Below are 21,902 nucleotides of genomic sequence, written 5' to 3' on the forward strand. Positions count from 1 at the left end.
ACTGTGATAATGGCAATATGATATAGTTGTTGATCAGCCGTGATGCAAATTCAGATTAATCTTGATGTCATTAGGTGTGAAAAATAAATTTATTGTATTACATCAGTGAAAAGTAAAAAAAAAAACTTTTAAAATTTTTTATTTTGGTGAGAGCCAATCTTGATGGTGACTGTCTTTCCGGGTTCTGAATTATAACTGTGTTCCTTTGTTTTAGTTCTGCAAAAATTTCTATATCTTTGGGATTTCAAAATCTAAGTTATGGATGTGTTTTGATATGCCAGTGCATCTTAATGAAAATACAAGTTTTTTTAAAACCATTTCTGCATTAAACATATATAATTTTCATTGACTTAATATAATAAATATTCTAGGCAATTCTTGTGGAGTTTTAGGCTACCTGGTGAAGCACAGAAGATTGATCGTATGATGGAAAAATTTGCACAGCGATATTGTCAACTTAATCCCGGAGTGTTTAGTAACACAGGTAAAAAAAATTTATTTTTATTTTGTATAATTAATTTAGTAATGGAGCGATTATCCAACTTACAGAAATTTTGTGGGTTGTAGCATAACTGTAATTTGTCGCACGACCACTTTGTTTTGGTTTTTGTGGTGTACTCATTACGTGATATCAGTTCCATTATGTTCTTCACTTTTCTTTGTTTAATTTTTATCCTAAATGTTACTTTCTATTCTATATTTTAAGGATTGATAATGATAAAACAGACCCTGCTTTAGAAGTATACTAATCTGTTAAATACAGTTGCTTTCTTAACTTTGTTTATTTTAAGTAAATACTTATCCTGAGTGCAGAAAACCAGGAAAATCCAGAAACCTGGATCATAAGTCTTATATGAGATAAACATTTTATTGAATTTAAAAACATACATCAATAAATTTGTTATGTATCTAAAATAAATTGCAACAAAATAAAAAAAATTTTGACACTAAAAATAAATTTTTTAAATATTGCAAGGTGAAATTCCATTGCAAAATGTTATACTGTTCTGGATGTATTGTATTAAAGCAAAAGGACTTTTTTGTTTATATGTTTTAGATTGTTCTAAATCTTTTTTAGAGCAACAACAATAAAATTTGTACACCTTTCCTAAAAGATTAAGGAATTTTTGGTTTAAGGAAGCAAAGATACTTTTTCAACCAAATTTTTTTCTGAGTCATATACAATACAATAAGAATGATGGCAATAATATAGTGCGGTTTTCTAATTTAAAAATTTCTCCTTGTCTTTTAATATTAATTCATCTTTCATGTTTTTCTTTTTATTATATAAGAGAAAAACTGACTTAAGTTTCAAAACTTCATGTTAATACAAAGTATTGAACTTCATTTATGATGAGTTGACATGGAATAAATGCATTTTATATATGAAATATTATAAAATATTTAGGAAGAATTTTTCAAATTTAGCAGTTTAAAAAATGTTTTAGGTTAATAATCAATGCTTCATTTTAATAACAAATATGTATATAGGTAGTCCTAAAATTTGGCAACTCACTCTTTTGTATATACAGTAGAGAGTCGAAAATCGGCACCCTGGTAATTGGAATCGCCCGATAATCGGCACGATTTTCAGTCGGACTGTGTCGTGCTGAATCGAACGTTTTTGATACTAAATTTACTTCTAAAGTATAATTTTCATGTTTTTATATTCTTCAATATATTTATTTTGTTTGTACAAAATAAAGAAATAATTTTTAACGATACGATAGCCTCGATTATTATTATAAAAATTTTCGTTAGGCTTAAAATCGACAAAAATTCAACGCAAAGCGACACGCAACGGAGAAAAATTTGAACATCGGACAGGTTAATATATTTTTTCGTACATAGACCGTAATCGGAACAAATCCCTAATCTGAACAACCCCAGTCCCCAATTGATGCCGATTTTCGACTCTCTACTGTAATGCTTTTATATTCCTAAATCAGTTTTAGTATGTATTTTCGGTTGACAATAAAATTGGTGCTTTTTGCCATCTTTGATTTAGTTAATAAAATTAATTTTCATAAATAATTTGCTATTGTCTGTTTAATGTTTTATGTAATGAATATAGTCAGTGTATAAAACACTTTCTACCTTAAGATTTTATAACTTCTTTTTAGCTTTCTAGGAATGGAATTCTTTCGTACGCAATTCTTTGCTTAATTTTTAGGAATTTATTACATTTGAAAGTTGGGGACTGCCTGTGTAATAAGATAAACTTAGATATAAAAATAAATAACTAAAAGTTTACCTTAGCTTCTAAAATTTATCATTTTTATAGTTTTAAATTATACAATTTCAATTGCACATGTTAATTTTCATTCTCATGTACTCTGTTGAAAGTTTATTTTAGTCATCTAAAAATATGTATCCAATTGCAGACACTTGTTATGTGCTTTCATTTGCCATCATTATGCTTAACACATCGTTACATAATCCGAGCGTGAAAGAGAAACCTTCCGAAGAACAGTTTATCAGCATGAATCGTGGAATTAACAATGGTGGCGATCTTCCAAGAGAGCTTTTAATGGTATAAAATTGCTAAATTATTAGACTCTAAATTTTTTATCTATAAAAATTATCCTAGATTGTAATTAACTTTTAAGGTAAAATTTTTATCAATTACTTTAACGTGTTTAGAGTTTATACGAAAGTATAAAACAGGAGCCATTCAAGATTCCCGAAGACGACGGAAATGATCTGATGCACACATTCTTTAATCCCGATCGGGAAGGTTGGTTATGGAAACAAGGTAATCTCTTAATTTGAAATTTATATATAATTTATAATTCTAATTTTTTTTACTTCCAATAAGACAAAGTTTAGTATTTTGATAACAAACATAACCAATTTAATTTTTAAATAAAAGATTTACAATCAATTTTCTAAAAAAGATAGAACAGTTTTTATAATGCAAATTATGTGGTCAGTGGTGTAAAATGTAACATGATGATAATGTCTTTGATCAAACATTCACATTCTTTTCCAAACACATTAAACATTCATGTCTTTAACTAAATGTTCTTTTTTAAGCATGTGCAATACGCACTTGGTCATTGCTGTAAATGGTAGTCAATTATTGGTCATTGTTGAATATCAATATGGCAAATTGGTTTTTGTGGTTCATTTTTTTCTAGAGCTTCACATATATATCATCAAGAACAGTTAATTAAATATATTGTTTATGCCTGTTTTTTTAATGTTTTTTTGGGAGGACCCCCTGGCTTCCAACATAAGAGTAATGAATGTAAGCATAAATGTGTATAAACTACAGTGTAGGGTCTATATTACCGTATTAGCCCGAATATAACGCAACCCCGAATTTAACGCGACTCCGAAATTTTCATAAAGATATTTAGAAAAAAAATAATACTCATAAAAGAATTCAAAGAAAGTAAAATTCAATCAGATAAGCATTTATTTAGGTAATTATAGCTAATAATACAGGTTACATTCATGTCAATAAAATTAAGTAATGTAAAACAAAATTAATATTACGTAAGTAACAACAAAAACTGGAAATGTTTATTCAGAATCTGAACTGTTTTCAGAATGCGAACTCATTGATGTCACATCGGTATCATCAGTATTTTCATTCATGCTTTCAGTCTCCCGCAAAATGTCATCTTCTGTCCCATTTAAATCATTGGAAATGCAGCATTTCTTGAAACCTTTAACTATCGATTCAGGTTCGATCTTCTGCCAGGCAGTCGCAATCCATTCTCCTAAAAGAGAGACTGAGGGTTTTTTTTATTTTTCCTGAAGGTGTCAATGGATGGTTGCCCGATAATAGCCAATTGTTGTATTCTTTTCGAAAATTCTCTTTAAATGGTTTATTAACCACCACATCCAAGACTTGAAACTGAGAAGTCATACCACCCGGTATTATTACAAGATCGGAATTCAATGCCTCGATTTTTTCCTTAACACTTGTCGTAAGGTGGCCTCGAAATGCATCAAGGACTAGCATGGAGCGGGAGTTTCTCAGAGAACCTGGCCGTTTCCCCCATAGCACATTCAACCAGTCTAATACCAACTCCTCTGTCATCCAACCTTTTTCTTGGACCCGAAAAACAATTCCTGGACACAGCTTTTCTTTCGGCATTGTTTTACGTTTCAATATAACGTAAGGTCGAAGCTTTTGTCCATCAGCAGTAACAGCAAGCATAACAGTAATTCTGGATTTTTCATGACCAGCTGACTTCAATAAGACAGTTTCTTCACCTTTCTTATTTACCGTAAGGTCGGAAGGCATGTCAAAATAGACTGGTGTTTGGTCTGCATTTCCCATATTTCCAAGACTGTAGTTGTGCTTTTTGCGTAATGATATAACATGGCGCTGATAAGCCAACAATTTTTCATTAAAGTCGTCAGGAAGTTTTTGCGCGAGAGTTGTCTGCCGTCATAGTGATAAACCGTTCCTTTTCATCATTCTTCTACACCAACCCATACTTGCCTTAAAGTCCTTTCTAGGAATGTTTAAATTAGCAGCCTCTTCTAACACTTTAAATCTTATGACTTCACGGGATATTGGGCACCCTTCATTTCGCTTTTCTATTACGAATTTTAACACTCGCTGCTCAACTTCATTAAACCTTCCTTTTTTAGGTCCACTAAAAGATTTTCTTGAAGAATTTGCATTCTTATATTTTTTTAAATCTTTTCTCCATAGGCGTATGTTTACTTCTGGAACTCCGTATTTCCTCGAAGCTCTCAAGTTGTTCATTCTTTCTGCCTCGTTTGCAACCATAATTTTAAAATTCATATCGTAGGTTTTCCTGGTACCTTTGTTTATTTGACTCTTTGATGAGCCTTTTTTCTCAACACTACTTTTATTACTCACACTCATTTTTTGTGGGCAATAAAGAAAAGCCTCCGAGAAAAAGCCCAAAAAGCTTCTTTCCCGCCGAGAACTGCGGATTAAATAGCGGCCAACATTCAAATCCTCCGCCAATCAAGATCGAGATTTCGTAACGTCCGTTCAACGGCCATTCTTCTTCAGCCAATCGGCCGTCGAGCGCTGATTCAAAGAAACGGCGGTTTCTCCAACGGATCTTTTACGACGGTCCTGACTTTTGAATCGTACAAGTTTCCGTTAGGTTACAAGGGCGGGAATTGCTCGCTTAGGCGATTCCATACATTACAGTAGCGCTATGCAAACAAAAGCGCAGGCCTACTAACTAAATCATATGGTTGTTTTGAAGTGGTCGGTCGAGCTAGGAATTGGTTGGACGTTCAGTCGCGTTTCAGCCTCTGTAGGAAAATGTCCTTGTTTATATTACATTCCATTACTTAAACCCCGAATTTAGCGCGAGTCAATTTTTTAATGGAAAATAAATGGTCGGAAAATATCGCGTTATATTCGGGCTAATACAGTAATTTTTTTACCTCCTGGATGAGATGGTATAGGTTTAGTGATATTCTACCATATGTTAATAACCAGGATAAGGTTATAGGCCTTCCAATTTGGCATTCTTCAAAACTGACTAAATCACTTTTCACACAATTGTAGAAGAAAATGTGTGGAACGTAAAAGGGGTATTAATAAACAGCTAATTATTTTTACCTATGGGAAGTATTAGTAGTCATAACAGGTTCTTTTTTTTCTGTATTTTTGCAGAATGATCAACATGCCAGTTAAATTGCAAAATATAAAATATATATCTAAAATATAAAATTAACCAATCTGAAAAAAAATTAACAGGTCTAACAAAACTAATTGTTAATTAACGTTAAAGAGAACATTCTTCGGAGTACAGTAATATAATAACATTGTAATTTGATTGACTTAAAATCAGGAAGCGAATTTTCATTTACAAGACAAAACAATTAACGGCTTATTGATAGTAGTAGTAGGTCAGTGTGGGCTACATTGACCATCTACCTCCACCTTAAAAATAACATTATCATAAATTTCACACAAATGTTAATAGATGTAAGCTGAGATAATTTACAGCTTGTTTCTTAAATTTAATATGTTTATTTTTGCCTTTTTGAATCAAATAACAATAAAATACACGTTTAAAAAAACCACTTTTGGAATTCCAAGAGTATTTTATGTTGTTAGAAAGAAGACAAAATGAATAAATTAAACATATAATTATAGTTTTTGATGTAGTGTTGACAGTTTCACAGTTTTAGAATAAAAAATTCTTTGTTTTTATGTGATGTAACTCATTTATTATTATTTTTTTTAATGTGCCCTCTAGAGAGGGATGTATAACCTCACTCAAACCGGCATTCCGATCATTGTGCAAAAATACAGTAATAGATTGAAAAGCCATTCTTTTAAAGTAAAATTATCAGAAAATATTTGCATTTTGTTACTAATGTTTGTTCATAAAAATATATATATAAACCATAGAGCTATTTTTAATTAATTAATATTAATTATTTATTCTTGAAATGTTAATTATATGTACAGAAGTAATAGAGAATTTATTATTGTATGTATTGGCACATCTTTAATGCACTTGTAAATCAAATTAGCTGAAGATTTGATTTGATTTTGATTTAAATCATAATTTATCTTAATTCAGATATAGCCAAAACAAATTCATATATGATTTGAAATATGAAACTTAAAAGAAATTTTTTAAAGAAAGTGAAATAGTAATAATAAAAGCACAACACTAAATAGTTGAAAATAACAAGTTGGAAGGACTATACATTACATTTAGTACAGTGACCTCTTAATGATGAATTATCATGGCGATTAGCAGAGATATTGTTGTTTTGTGCATATAATCCCACTAGAGAGGTTTATTCACATCATTGCCCAACACAATATGCATATTCACAAATGACCAGCTTTTCATATGATTTTTTTATCCTCACATCATTGGCCATAATGTATATATGCAGCAAGTCCTCACTTAGTTTCCAGGAACATATCAGCAGTGTTCTTGGATTCTAAGACATTAAGCAGAATTACATGTAACAAAATCAATTTTACATTAGGTTAAATGAGATAAACAAGAATTAAGTTGTATTTGCAACTTCTAGCATTTATTTTTCATTTTATGAAATCAGTTTTCTTGTCTATAAAGAAAATTTGACAAGAATAATTGTAATGTTTATGGATGTATTTGTATCTATCTTCAATGACATTAAATGAGGACTAATTTGTTATTTAATATAATATATAATTAATATATATAACAAAACATAGTTGTAGTTATATATGTGAGATTGTTTATATATGTTAATAGGAATTAACAAAAATGATGTAAAATAGTAGCTTTTTCGGTGGCTTTTTATCTTCAGTTTTTAATACAAAGTCTGCTTTGGAAATCAACACAGTTCAGATTTAAAATAAAAATATGAATTTTTACTAAAAAACACACTAAAATTGTTGCAATTATCATTTTAGGTTGATCTTTCCTGAAATGATGCCTGTAAACTGACTTAATTTTTAAAAATTTTGTCACTGAAATCACATAGTAGTATAGTTGTAATAGTAGTAATTCTAATATATAAAATTAATATTCATTATTATTATTCTATTTAATTCAATATTGTTGCTATTCTTTCGTGGCTACTCTGATTAAGCTTATAATAATAATTCCATTATCCCGTATACACCATTGTTGACTGTGAATACAATGTGCCAATTACATAATGAGACTGGGACATTTGTATTTGTGCTCTGTGTAGAAATAAGATGATTACAATGTGGAGTAACAGATTGATTATTGAATTTTATGGGATTTAAAAATTGTATTTGGCAATGAATGTTTTGAGTAGGACATGGTTTGTCAATGATTTGCTCATTTTCAGCAAGGTCAGGTCATTCAGTTATTGTGAGGTTAAGTTAGAGAATTTGTCCTCCAAGAGGCAACAGTTAATGCTACATATTATTAAAACATCATGAAGAAGTTATGAGAACAAATGTGGGAAGTGAGAAACAAATGATTTGTCAACAAGGATTGGTTTTTCTTGTACAATAACACACTTCTTGTTAGATTTTTGTCATTCGGTGCCACCCTATTTGCCCAATTTGGCTCCTATAGTTTTCTGAAAATCTAATTTTCCTTGAAAGGCAAGCATTTTGACAATGTGACAAGCATCCAGGAGCAACTGAATAATTTTCCAGTTGAAGACTCCCAGCATACCTTTGATAGTCTCTGTAAAATACTGACATTGATCCTAGAGACTTGAAAACGTACTTTTGTTATAATAAACAAGCTTATTTTTCAAAAAAAGTCTCATTATTTAATTGGTACTGTGTATATTCTTATTGTTATATCATTGCATATATATCCTTTAAGATATATAAAAATTTATTGCTGTGTATTTATCATTATTACAAAAAAATATTAAAAAGTAAAATAATAGAAAAACTATATATAGGATTAATAAAACAATAATTTGTGAAAATATTAAAAGTTAATATAAATTTAAATATGATACCTTATGTTAATATGGTATTACAAATTAAAATGTTTGACATAATAATCAAATGACTATTTTTAATTACTAAGAATATTGTTGGTAAATGTTATTCTTTATTAAATAAATTTTGTAATGTAACAACAAATAAATAGTACTAAAGATACATCGGCATTCTATTTCCTGATTATTTCACTATTTTCATTTACTGCATTATGGTCTCTTTACATTTAAAAATTCTTTCTTTCAAAATGTGTGACAGAACTCTTTCATATTAGTGACATATATCTGAATCTTTTAATAGCAGCACTATATATGTGTAGTGACTGTTCAGAAATCTCAAACTGTGCCACTAACTAATGTCACAAAGAACTGTCATAAACTAAAACAAGGCTGACAAAACATTACAGAATATAAAATTACATTCAAATCATAAACTACGACAATGAAGAGTTATGCACATCTGCAAACCAGATGTTTATTAATATCAGTCTGATCATATCGATAAAGAAACCTACACATTCATTGGATTTCTTATACTGATGAGATATGTAAGGAACCCGGTTGTTTGTTTGGAACAGGTGGTAGGTTGATTACAATTTCCACTTGGTTAAAAATAATGTAGGATGCAGCCAATCAAATGAAATATCAAGAACAAATTACTACGTTAAATGTTTTATATTAGTTAGAGTAAATTTCTTTAGCTTTAGAATAATTTTTGTTTAAAGGACGGGAATGGCATGCCCCACTGAAAATATTTTTAACCCAACATTATATCAAGGAAAATAATTTTCCATGTCTTTTACAAAGTATATAGATCTTGTACATCATCTTATCTAATTTAATAATAATATAGAACATCTTTTATGTGAAACATAATCCATGAGCCAACAAATATCATAATTTGGTTTTTCAGAGACTTAGAACAACTGTTCTGTCAGAATTTACTTTCAACAGAAAAGAGATAGTGTTGAATGTATTATTGATTAGTACAATAGAATATGATCTTTTGTTTGTTGTACTCCAGCATAGGGGGAAATATTTTACCGACTATTGTTAGTACTATTTGTTTGTTATAATATAAATATATTATTAGAAATAAGGTAATGTTGTTGCCACAATTTTAAAATATTGCAGAATCTGAAAAATTCTGTTCAAAATAGTATTTGTTGTTAATTTTTGATAAATATGTATCCACTGCCAAGTTTTTTATTTTGCGGTATCTAAAAGTTCCAGTACGAAAATTTCGGATACCGGAAAATAAAAAGAATGTAAAATATATATAATTTTATGTAAATAATAACATTTTGCTTATTCTAGATTATTTCTTATTACAACCTTTATATTTATATAGTAAATTTAACATAAAATATTTTCTCATTCATATATTTAATATTTAATATTTAACAAATGTTGATAAGGTATTAATAGTGATTTAAAATTTAATAGTTTATACTATCGTAATATGAAAGAATGACATAAATAATTTTCCTAATTTATAAAATATAATCATTTTGTTAACTTTACAAGTAATTAACTGAATAATAATTGAATAAAATATTCATATAATTATTAATTTTTTAAAGATGATATAATTAATTGAGAAATGTTTTTAATATTTGGGCCATTTTTTTTGCCCTGTTTTATGCATCACTGAAGGGAGCTCTAAAATCAGTAAGTGAAGATAGGAGCTCCTTTGTGTGCTGTCATGAAACATTCACGTCTTTATTACTGCCATTTAAGCTTAGCATCTCTCTGTGCTTTTGCTTCATATCACACCAATTCTGTGCTAGAGTTGCACTCTGTCGTGTGTTGTATATAATCGATACATTTATTCCTATTCACGCATGACTTGTATTTTGTGGTTATTCAAATTATTCGGAGCACTGAAATGATATTTTTTGACATTTTAAAGTACCGAACTAGAATTAACGATCTATTTCACACGTCACCAATTTTTTTTCCTCTTGAAGTTTAATTATATATAAATAGAAATTTCTATGTTTTTTACTTTGATAAGGAGTGCCAACATGTTTTTAAATGATGAATGTAATCACAGTTATGATAATGCACTCTTTATGTTAATGAATGCTTTGATTTCTAAGTTTTGCATATTTTTTTTTTTTAAATTTTATCAATAAATCAGATTTGTGAGCGTTGTTTATTGGATGTTGCTTTGTTTTGTCAAGAAATGCTGCTGGATGCTCATGTCTAAACAGTTAAAATTTACAGCATGTTTTATTTAAAGTGGAGATGTAAATTTTATATCATTTTTATTTTTGTGCAAATTGTAATGTGCCTGTGAAATATGTATGACTTATCTAATGCTAAGGAACAAAATAAATTTTACTAATTGGCACCTTTTACGCATTTTAGGTGGACGATACAAAAGTTGGAAGAGAAGATGGTTCATTCTTAATGATAACTGTCTGTACTATTTTGAATATACTACAGTAAGTATTATTGTTGGTATTTTCTTATCTAATTGCAAACTAAACAGAGAATATGTGATGTGAAAAGTTTTGAAACCAAATACCATATTTTAGAATAGCCGTAAGTTAATTTATAGCTGTTAGCAGCAATTGCCCTCAAATGAAATTGCAGGTAACATTTATAATTAATGCCAGGTGTTTGAATATTATAATTTTGTAATAAATGTTTACAGGGAAAATTCAAAGTAGGAACAATTTATTGAAAATGTACACGGAATATTAAAATCGTTATTATCCAATTAGTTGATATGCAGCATTGTATGCATAAGATAAGATGTATAATTTCTGAAGTACACACTAAGAATTTTTAAACACATTATATTAGTTATACAAATATTTTATCAATATCAGAAGCTTTTAAAATTGTTTTTAAGGAAACCTTTTTATGCTTTTGGTTTAAATTGCATATCTAAAATCAAGTGCTTGCAAAACTTTATTACTTACACTTTTTAATATAACAACCTACAGGATTATAAAATAAAAAATATGCTATATAGAAAATGCATGATTATGTATCATGCAAGTTTAACTTCATTAATCTAAGTAACTATTTGAAATGGAGCAAATTATTCAACATAAATTAGAATTTGATACCATGGTGGGCTTTCCTGATATTTTAATATTGTTTAGCTTTAACATGCTTGTATTTCAATTAAATTTATCTTCAGTCTGTTATAATTCTTTTCAAGTTTCTCTATGTAAGTTTGGACTGCTAATACACAAAATGAGAACTATTTTCTATCAGATTTCCAATTGATTGATTGAAATTTAGTACATGTTTCAATCTTTTTTAAAATCATATATTAAATATTCTTTTTGCTTAATAATTATGATAAATGATAAGTTAATGTATCTTATTAACAAAAATGTAGAAATCCTGGATATTGTCTTTCTTGTATAATAAAGAAACTAAAACTTATCCAAAATTTTAAGTTGTCAGGAAACTGTCAGTTTGTTGTTATAGGTAACTTGCACTCTGATGTTTCATATAAGGTAAGTAATACCTATTTGGTTTTTCAACACAATGCATGGTTAGTGGGTAATTGGCTTCACAGAAGGGTTGATGAAGTCTGTATTAGTAAAGTATTTAATTCTGTGAATATTAGAATTGTACAATCATTTTATTTTCCTAATTAGGAAAACAGTCCTCATGAAACACATTTTATTGAAAATTTGGCTGTTCCTTTTGAACAGTAATAACCATGCTATGAGTTTGTGGTATGGTAGGAAAATAAGGAAAGGCATTTTTATTGTGTAATGTATACTTCTATTGTGTCAATAGTGTGAAAAGATCATCTCACAAAACACTGTGAAATGAAAATACATGAAAGTAAGTATAGCATTTTCTACTACTAAAAGTAAATACTTTGTAAACAAGAGGAAATTTACAGGAAAGTTCATCTAAAAAGTCAAATAATCTTACTGTTAATATGATTAAAAGGTTAAATCATGGGAGAGTTTGGAGAATCTTTTCATGAAAGTGCTAAAAAAAATTATGATACTTTTATTCAGTTCACATTGGATTTAGTATGATTTTAAACCTTATTGTTCAAGAATTGACATGTTGCATACACAAGTCTGATGTGAATTTTACTTTGTATAGATAAGAATACAAGTGTGCCAAAGTAAAAAAGAATTATATTTTCTACATACATTTGTTATGATAAAATTATAGTTTGGCATTATGGTTATTAGTGTCATTTACTGAATATCATATTGCATTGTACGTTTAAATGCATTTGGTTTGTTTTTTTTATTATTAATAATGTGTGATTCTTTGTTAGGATAAGGAACCGCGTGGCATCATACCTCTGGAAAACGTACAGGTGCGAGAAGTGCAGGACCGCAACAAACCGAATTGCTTCGAATTGTATTCTACGGGAAATGACGTGATCAAAGCCTGCAAGACCGATTCTGAAGGAAAGGTTGTCGAGGGAAAGCACACGGTCTATCGCATGTCTGCTGCCACCCCGGAAGAGAAAGAAGAATGGATTAAATGCATAAGGTATTTCAATAAATAATTGGAAAAGTATGTTACTAATATGTTTTGTCATTATATATATAAAACATGTCAATAGTTGAATTTGCTGTTTCAGTACATTATTATTAATACTGTATTGAATGTAAGCTTTCATTTTATAATATTCAGAATATCTTTTATTACATTATATTACTAAAAGTATTGAAAAACACCAATTATAGTTCCAAAAAATTTAATTTCAAAATTCAGTTCTCCAGGCCTAATGACAATGGAAACATTATTGGGAAACTTCTGAAAATATTTTCTACTAGGTTTTGGTAAGTCTCGGCCAAGTATTCTTTCATTTCTCCTAAAAAGTTATTGCCAAAATAATGCAGACTAATTAGTCTGAGCTTCAACAAAATAAATTTCTTCCTAAGCTTTCGAATCTTGTTCTTCAGAAGTAAGTCATATGATTTGCACGTGGAATAGTGTGATGTGCATATATTCTGCTAGTTCCTCCTCTTCTATACTTCAAAGTATAGAAGAGGAGGAACTTGCAGAATATATGCATGTCATCCTGTTTTTGTTTTTTTTTTTTTTTAAATAGAGACAAGACGTGCCTTATACTTAATGGAACATCAACCAATGTTCTGAATGTGATCACAGCAGTCTGATAAAGACATTTTCATCTCTGCAAAACATTTTGGAAAACTTTTGATAAAAGAAAATGTTACTCTCACTGTATTCAACTCTTCTGTTGTCTACTAGCATTGTTAATGACTTTCCCAGACATCATCTTATGGAGTTTTGTCAGGGGATTGTAAGGAGGACTGGTGGGTGTGAGAGGGGTATTAGGGATATTTTGGATCCACAACTAATTCATCTGTTTGGAACAGTTTATCGAAGCATCTACGGACATTTCATGCAAAACTGGCAGGAGCTCCATCAGGTTGAAAGACAACAATTTATATTCCTGCCTCCATCAGTAAGACAAAACCATTGTTCGCAAACAAATGGATTTGTCACAAATCCAAAGTATTTCTGGCACCTCTCTCTCATGCCCACCATGCATCAGATATCATCTTATTGTGCTTTGTGTTAAGGAGAAAGTCCATCAGTAACATTTTTTCCCCTCCATTCCTGATTATCTCTTCAAATATCTTGGCTAACTTGATGCAGTATCAGATTGTCATACTGATGTTGTTGATAAATATAAAGTATGTTTTGACATATTGGACAAAGAAGAAATGGACATACTGTACTTTTTTTTTGTTCTTGTAATCTATAACCAGTTGCCAAGTCCTAATTCAATTAAAATAGCACTATGCCATTATGGAACCATATCAAATTGCTATTCTATTATTTTGACTTCTCAAGTAGTTTCAGAATTTCCACTTTAATTCTATGTACACCTACACTGAGAGACTGAAGAAGAAGTACTTTTGATATAATTACATATCTATAAATGTCAATTACAAGAGCCAGTCCTGTTAAGTTCTCACTTTGACAAACTTATGGGTCATATAATCAAAAATCACCTGTAAATATTTAGTATACATTTTATAAAAAAGAAACCTGAGAAAATTTTGGAGAAATATGGCAATAATATGGAAGCAGTATTGGTTGGTACTGCTAGTACCAACTTAGCACACACATAATTATAACATTGTGTGTTTGTAAGATGATGCAGGGGTCCTTGTACTTGAAATGCATACTTTCCTAAATTTGAAAGTGATTATTAAAGACTAAATTTTTGCCACAGAACATCATATGGCACCCGTATGCCTCGGTTCTTGCCTGCATCACATATTTACGCTAGAGGCGGCCCGACAGGGTACTAAACCTTCTCTCATTTCTTCTTCTTCCTGCAATAAATGATTCTTTTGCTTTCATTTTGTAATCACCATTACTTGCAAGCATACAATTTCGTTCTACTCCAAACAACTCTTCTTCATTTCATTACAAGTGCATAAATACGATTGAGTTAATTGATAATATGTATATTAAAACCTACAAAAATTTTCAAACTGTTTCTAGTAGTAAACGGCATATTTATTATTTTTCAGGCAAAGTATCAGTCACAATCCGTTCTACGACATGCTGGCAGCCAGGAAGAGAAAAGCGCAGCACGTGAAATGATAGAAGACAAGATTTTCGTTTACGCAGCGATTACGACGTCTCCATGTGATTACCACACGTTCTGTAAAGTGACCTTTCTTCCGGGACGTGACGAACCGTTACGCGGGAGAATGCAAAAAGGAAAAATATCAGAAACAGGGTATCACCCAACTTTTCTTATTAGTAATGTCTAGCTAAAAAAAAAGTGTACAGTACGTGATTCGTAGCATCGGCAAAAACACTAAATTGCACATCTTTGTCATTTTTCGTCAGTCTTTATAAATCCGTACACACACTTGCACACGCGATGCAGCGGAGCCCATTAATAATGACGATCAACGGAACTCCCGATCCAAATTTAAAAAATTTGCCATCCGATGGTAAAAACTGTAAATGTTTTAAGTTACCGGAAAGTCCTGCGACAACGCACGCACCCGATGCTGTGCCAGTTTCTAAAGCTGATTTTCTTCCCTCTTGACGTTCACTAGAACGTTTTCTCCCCCCAGCGGGATCGGCGAAACCAAAGACGATCTCATCCCCCTGTCGTCGTAACACCACTTACCTTTTTCCTTCCTCCTCTTCGAGGACAGGATCGTTGGTATGGACTTTTCCGCACAACCTTCTAATCCACAGAATATATATGTATATGTTAATATATTGTTTTAATTAACGAATTACGTGTGAATTAATTATCCTGCCATTCGTTTTTAGATTTCTCATCGCGTAAACTTTATATAGAGAATTATTATATTTCTAGGAGCTAACCGGGTCGATGGTTTTCGTTCGTATCTAGTCAGAAGAAATTCGTGAGACTGCTTTATATACATATAAATATGTTCTAGCTCCATAATCTTCAAGAAAAACCAAAAAGGTAAAAAAAATTCTATTTAGTTTTAAGAATATAGAGAAAAGAAGCTGCGGTAATTATATATATATATATAAATGAATATATAAATATCCGGACGTCTGGAGAACCCAATTTTCCATTACCAAAAATCTAGAATTAGTGTTAGTCCAGCAGCATGATGGCCAAAAGATCCCACTCCATACATACACACACACACATATATAAATATATATATAAATATATAAAGAATTCAGTTGAATAAATTGTCCATTAAATCTTTACAATATCAACAATATAATTCGATATTTTGAAGTAATTCGGATATATTTGCTATATAAGTGCTAAGAAGAAGAAATTAAATTGTAGTAAAAAAAATATATATATGTATAAAGTTATTCTATCATGATTTAAGTTTTTTAACGAAGGTTTGATTAAATGTTTAAATTTAAAATCTATTGTGTACTTCATTGTGTTTTTCTCTAAGGAATAACGGGAAAAATTACTGTAAACTAGCAAAAATGTAATTTAAAGGATCATCTATGCACGGTTTCGTGACGATCGTTGCTTTGTTTCCGAATATTCTCATGGCGAAATGGTAAATATAAGGTGTTTCGGGTACAATTGCCAATATGTGTTCCGTTTACAATTCGTTTTTCTTTCACAAAATCGGTGAAAACACTATTCAATTTTACGGCATACAGGAATACTATAAGGCGAGTCCGGCGTTACTCGGGCAAAGATTAAGATTACAAAGATTATCTTTCCTAAGAGTTTATCACACGGAGTAGCTAATCCAAAACATTTTATTCATCTACTGTACACAATTTAAAGAATTTTAAAAACGTGTTAGATTAATCATTTGGTGTGATAAACACTTACACAAGATAACCTTTATAGTTATATGGCTGATCTTAGCCGTTTTCACTGGATGCAAGAATTAGGTCCCCCCTCTTCCAAGGCTAATTAGAGAATTACTAGATGGTCTAAAAATAAGTTTGATTTCCCACAAAAACGCATCTAAAATAGTACAGTAGAAGCAGAGTTCTTCGGGGTAATACTTAGCTCTCTCCTCTCTAGGGGGAATTTCCAAAAATCCCTTCTTAGTGTATACATTCTGACGTATCCTAATGTGTACCAAATTTCAACTCCTAACCGTTTGGGCTCTGCAGTTACTATTATTATTATCAACCCATCTCTATTATATTATAAAATTTATGTTTATAGTACTCTCCTCTGGCCAAAATGCACTTTAGTCGCTCCTTCTAAAGATCAAAAGCATGACGCCACTCATTTTCTGGAATGCTATCAAAATACTCAGAGGATGAAATCGCAGATTTCGTAACAGTGTCAAATTTGCGACCCCTCAAATGTTTTGAGATTAAAAAGTAGCCAGAAGTCACGCATTTGACCATCCTCCGTATTCACCAGATTTGGCAATGATTCGGATATTAGCTTGAAAGAAATCAACAGTCTGCTTGACGGTGTGCGATGAAGCATTATTGTGAAGCAAAATTAACCTCAAAATTTCAGTGACTCCAGAATTCTAGGAAGACAAACTGTAGTGTACCAATTAGTTGTTATTCTTTTATTCTTCAAGCTTAATTGCTTTCACTAGACCAGTGCTATGGAACAAAACAGCAAACGCGACTGATATTTTTATTGCTCTGTCTTTTCACAGTTCTTGGAATTGGATCATCTTTATGGTCATACCTGGCTTTCTTGAAGTGTGGGAGTCATAAATGGTATGTATATCTGATTACCTGTGATAATCTTGGAGATAATCTGGTATCCACCTTAGTTCGACATCTCGACTTTTGGAAATTGTCAACTGATGCGGTATTTATCGAAAAACTACTTTTCTTTATCGTAACTCCCTAAGCAGAGGCGCCAATCTGCAGTTTCTTCTGTATGAAATGATACATCTTTGGTCTTCTGCAATCATATGTTGGATAGCAGTTATATTTTCAGGAGTCACTCCCTTTAAGTGGTTCGTCATGGGAGGAAGTACAACCCATCTGAAATTTTTTGTACCACCTGAACATAATAACGATTCATCCTTTACTATCTTCAAAAGCCAATTTCAATTGTTTATAACAGTCTTTCATTCAGTCCAACACAAAAATCAGAAATCATTGTGCGATGTGCCTCTGTAGAAACTTCCATTGTTACTATCAGAAAGAAGGCCTGTCTCACTTAGAATAAGGGAAATTGATAAAATTTGTTTATGCCTAATGTGTCGTATAAAGTTTGTTAATTATCAAAAAAATAACAACACAGTGGAACCTCGGTATACGACTTAATTCAATTATACACGCCATCTATGAACAAGTAGCACTATCGGTGTACTAGTCTGGTCTAGTACACCGATAGTGCTACTTGTTCGTAGATGACGCATATAATTGAATTAAGTCGTATACCGAGCAAAATTTGTTTCATCCAAACGGGACGTATTCTAAAGCAGACGTATACTGAGGTTCCACTGTACTTTAAATCATCATGAATGTTTTCTTGTACTGCAATACTTTCAGAGTAACCCCCATATTTTTGGTTAGTTGTAGTTTAGTCTGTAGTGATTGACTGACCTTGGGGTCACCGTGTTCGGTCGGATTTTTGGGCTGCAATTTGAAAAAATTGTAGACCTATAAATTCCCACTGTCATCCATTCTTCTTTCCTTAATCTCGGGAATGGAGTTAGATGAAAGACGAGACCGGATACGGAATCCTTGGGACAGGAGGTCCCGATTAGCTATACACGAACTTCCGACGAAAACCAGAAGTCATTTTATTTCATTTCAAAAATTTTCTCCAAAAGGAGTTAACGACCGGTGCGACTCTATTGTTAAAGGAAAAGTATTATGTACAGGGGCAAGCCACTACTAATTTGAGGTGGAGAGCATATATTTTAAATTAAATAAAAAATATGATTAAAAATTACAGCATTGTGATGTCACAATGCCCGGCTATAATAATTACACGTTGGTTTTTGGACTGTTGCTAATACATTTTTTTAATTGTTTAACTTTTCCATATGACAGTTGTTGCTGGCTCGGTGTGATCTGCTAGAAAGTACAGTAATACTCCGAGTTACGTGACACGCGACTTGTATAAAATCGCAGTTACGGTAACATGTAATTTTATAAAGAATTATTCTATTTCAACATTCATTCTCTCTCTCTCTTCCTTTTGCACTGTACCAATTTATTACTTTATTCTTCTGCTAATCCTTTACCCGGTACGCTTGCATACATGTTTACAATTAGAGTGAAAAGCACTCTTTATCCTAAACAATTCTTTTATACAGAAAAAATAAGTTACAGTAACACAATAATAAATACAGTACCGAGTTATTAATTACGTAGTTGTGCTTAAGCAATTTACAAATTCGACCTACGTAAAGGTCTACAGTCCACATTACTTTCATAACTTGGGGTATTACTGTAGCGCATGCACACTTGATTTTACTAACATATGCATGCATTAATTACGTTTCTGGTTTCTGATATTACATGAGCTTCTACAATAAGACCTAAGGAGCTATAATTCTGGAGTGGCATCCTCTGGTAACAAGCGAAGCCAGTATATGCCTGCGCAGGACGGAAGTTGCCATCACGAGCGTGGAACGAACACGGCGAGTTCGTTGCTTAAAGTTGTAATTCGACAAAGCATTTCTGCTATTTATTTAATCGATCAACACCCGTTATATCAAATAATAAAGATTATTACAAAGAGGGTTAAGTTACGGCAACACAACACTTGGGCGATACCTTCCGGGAGGTCTTTTTAAGGGTAACCGGCCCCTATTTGACATTACAGTCATGGAGAAAACCCAGAAAACTTCACGTGGCCAGCCGTCCCGGCGAGAGGCGACGAAACTTTCAGTATTCGGGGAACGGAACCGCTTGGCCACTGGTGGGCCAAGAAGACAATGCCATCATAGAGCTTTGACCTCCGAGAAGGTCAGGAAGATCATTCAAAAACAAAATGAAAAGGATAGGACTCAGAGGATTATCTCAAGGAGAACCATTATTAGACTCAACATAATCAGTTTAAAATGAAAAATCCTCTATGAATTAGAGAAAAAACTCGAATAAATTAATGAAAAATGCAGAAAGACCAATACCCCAAGCTTATACCATAACAAATCACGATCGACTGTATCAAAAACTTCATTTCCTCGAAAGTGATATTTGAATAAAAGTAAAGTAACTAAAGTAAAGTGATATTTGAAAAGTAAAGCAACTAAAGTAAATTGTATTCGACACCTCTATTTTTAATAAATGCTCCTTGGAGAGATGTAAAAATATTAAACTCATTCATCCAATTCCGGAGACAATTTGCCATAATTAGTTGAAAAAATTTTCTAAAAATTCTCTGTAAATTAATTTCCGACATTTCGAACAATTAACACAAACGTCTTCAACGTGTTGCAAACCCAACCAAATTTAACATCTGAACCGATCTTTTTGTCTCATCTCAATCGCAAAAATCGTTAACATTAATTTACATAAAATAAAACTATTTGTAAGTCTTTTAGTGGCGCCCTCTATTTTCTTTTATATACAGTACCGTCGTGGAGATTACCGGAAATGCCGCCATTGGGGTTACCTAGGTACACTTTAACCGTATTCGCAAACCAGATTCTCGAAACCTCTCTGATAACGCCCTGCACATTTAGCGCTGCCTTTGAAGTCATTCTTGACCGAAAAGGGAGTGGTTCAGTTTGAAGAACCTTTTTATTTCCCCGATTTAGCCCGCGCTGACTTTATGATCTTCAAGTTGAAAATGGCTCTAAAAACATGTTTGCAGGGCGTTCACGAATCCAAAGCGTTGCGACAGCCATAATCGTCAAAATTCTCCTTAATAGCGGTCGTTCCGCGTCGCCGCTACTACGGGAGTGCGCTGTTGTTTGTAGGCATTTAGGAACGACAGTGAAAGAAGGAAAGATGGCGGCGCCCAAACTATCGATAGTATCGTGATGGAGGAATCTATAATTCTAAAATATGATCTTTTAAAGGCAAAAGAAGGGTCCCAATTGTAAAATTTAACCATAAAATGGATTATTTGTTGAAAGAGCATTCAAAATAGCCTCGAAAAAAATTCGTAAAGACACTTACATCACCGCGTGCGCTAACTCACGCTTTCACAATTTCTAAATTTTCATTCATAAAACCACATAATGGACCCGGAAACGAAACTATCTGAGCCATGGAGGACGCCATGTTGCTTTCCACCGTAAACTACTGCTACAAGCGGCCGTTTTTGCCGTTCGACGGCGCGCACTCCCACCGGAATGTAGGAACGCGTTCCGCAGGAATTTTTAAACGGATGTCGCTCGCGCAGAGTTACGCGGAGGAATAAAAGAACGCACCCCATGTTCATTTTTTATGATACAGTAAGGTTATTTTATGCTGCGGAACGAATTAGACGTTTTAACATGTATTTCTATGGGAAAATGCGTTTCGTATAACGGACGTGCACCTGGAACGGATTAAGTACGTTATATGAGGCACCACTGTATTGCCATTTTTTAAACTAGATCTTTTATTTTTGAATTTAGTTTACTTTTTCGATTTTGTTTACAGTTTAAATATTTAATTTATTATTTTTTCTATGCAGATTTTCCTAGTCTTCTTTTACAATACACTTTCATCGTGTTAGAAAATTCTTTCTTATTCACATTCCACGATCCGCAATTTTAGCAACCGTAACATAAATATCAATTTACACCACAATTTTCAAACAGATTCCAACAATAATTCGTTTCCGGAGGACATTTTTAACCAATTTACATGTTTTTACATAGGCTTAGCCTCAAATAAAAAGCGGTCTCTGAAGTTAACTTTTATTGGGCTGCAATTTGAAAAAATTTTAGACCCATAAATTCCGTGTCCTTTATTAATCTCGAGAACGGAATTAGATAGACGAACGACGTGATTAGATATGGAAATCGTAGAAGCAGGAGACCCCGATTAACTATACACGAACTTCCGATGCAAACCGAAAGTCACTTTATTTCAATTCAAAAATCCCCCCAAAAGGTGTTAAATAGTTGACCGACATAACTCTATTGTTAAAGGAAAAGTATGAT

At 31.9% G+C, this 21,902-nt stretch overlaps 1 protein-coding gene across 6 annotated transcripts in view; it reads left to right on the top strand.

Moving 5' to 3' along the window:
* Nucleotides 1–16,265, top strand: part of step (cytohesin steppke) — a 78,850-nt gene extending 62,585 nt beyond the window's left edge. For 5 of the 6 annotated variants that reach the window (XM_067284383.1, XM_067284385.1, XM_067284386.1 and 2 more), the window contains 7 exons: nucleotides 372–484; nucleotides 2,385–2,533; nucleotides 2,644–2,755; nucleotides 10,054–10,068; nucleotides 10,771–10,847; nucleotides 12,671–12,891; nucleotides 14,916–16,265. In XM_067284383.1, coding sequence (XP_067140484.1) covers nucleotides 372–484; nucleotides 2,385–2,533; nucleotides 2,644–2,755; nucleotides 10,054–10,068; nucleotides 10,771–10,847; nucleotides 12,671–12,891; nucleotides 14,916–14,988 — 760 coding nt within the window. In that variant the 3' untranslated portion in view covers nucleotides 14,989–16,265. The remainder of the gene's footprint in view (nucleotides 1–371; nucleotides 485–2,384; nucleotides 2,534–2,643; nucleotides 2,756–10,053; nucleotides 10,069–10,770; nucleotides 10,848–12,670; nucleotides 12,892–14,915) is intronic. The other variant, XM_067284384.1, reaches the window with a different exon arrangement.
* The last annotated feature ends 5,637 nt before the right edge of the window (nucleotides 16,266–21,902 follow it).

The sequence above is a fragment of the Centruroides vittatus genome, unplaced genomic scaffold (assembly GCF_030686945.1).
Source record: "Centruroides vittatus isolate TY-2023 unplaced genomic scaffold, ASM3068694v2 scaffold_1172, whole genome shotgun sequence".
NCBI lineage: Eukaryota > Metazoa > Arthropoda > Arachnida > Scorpiones > Buthidae > Centruroides > Centruroides vittatus.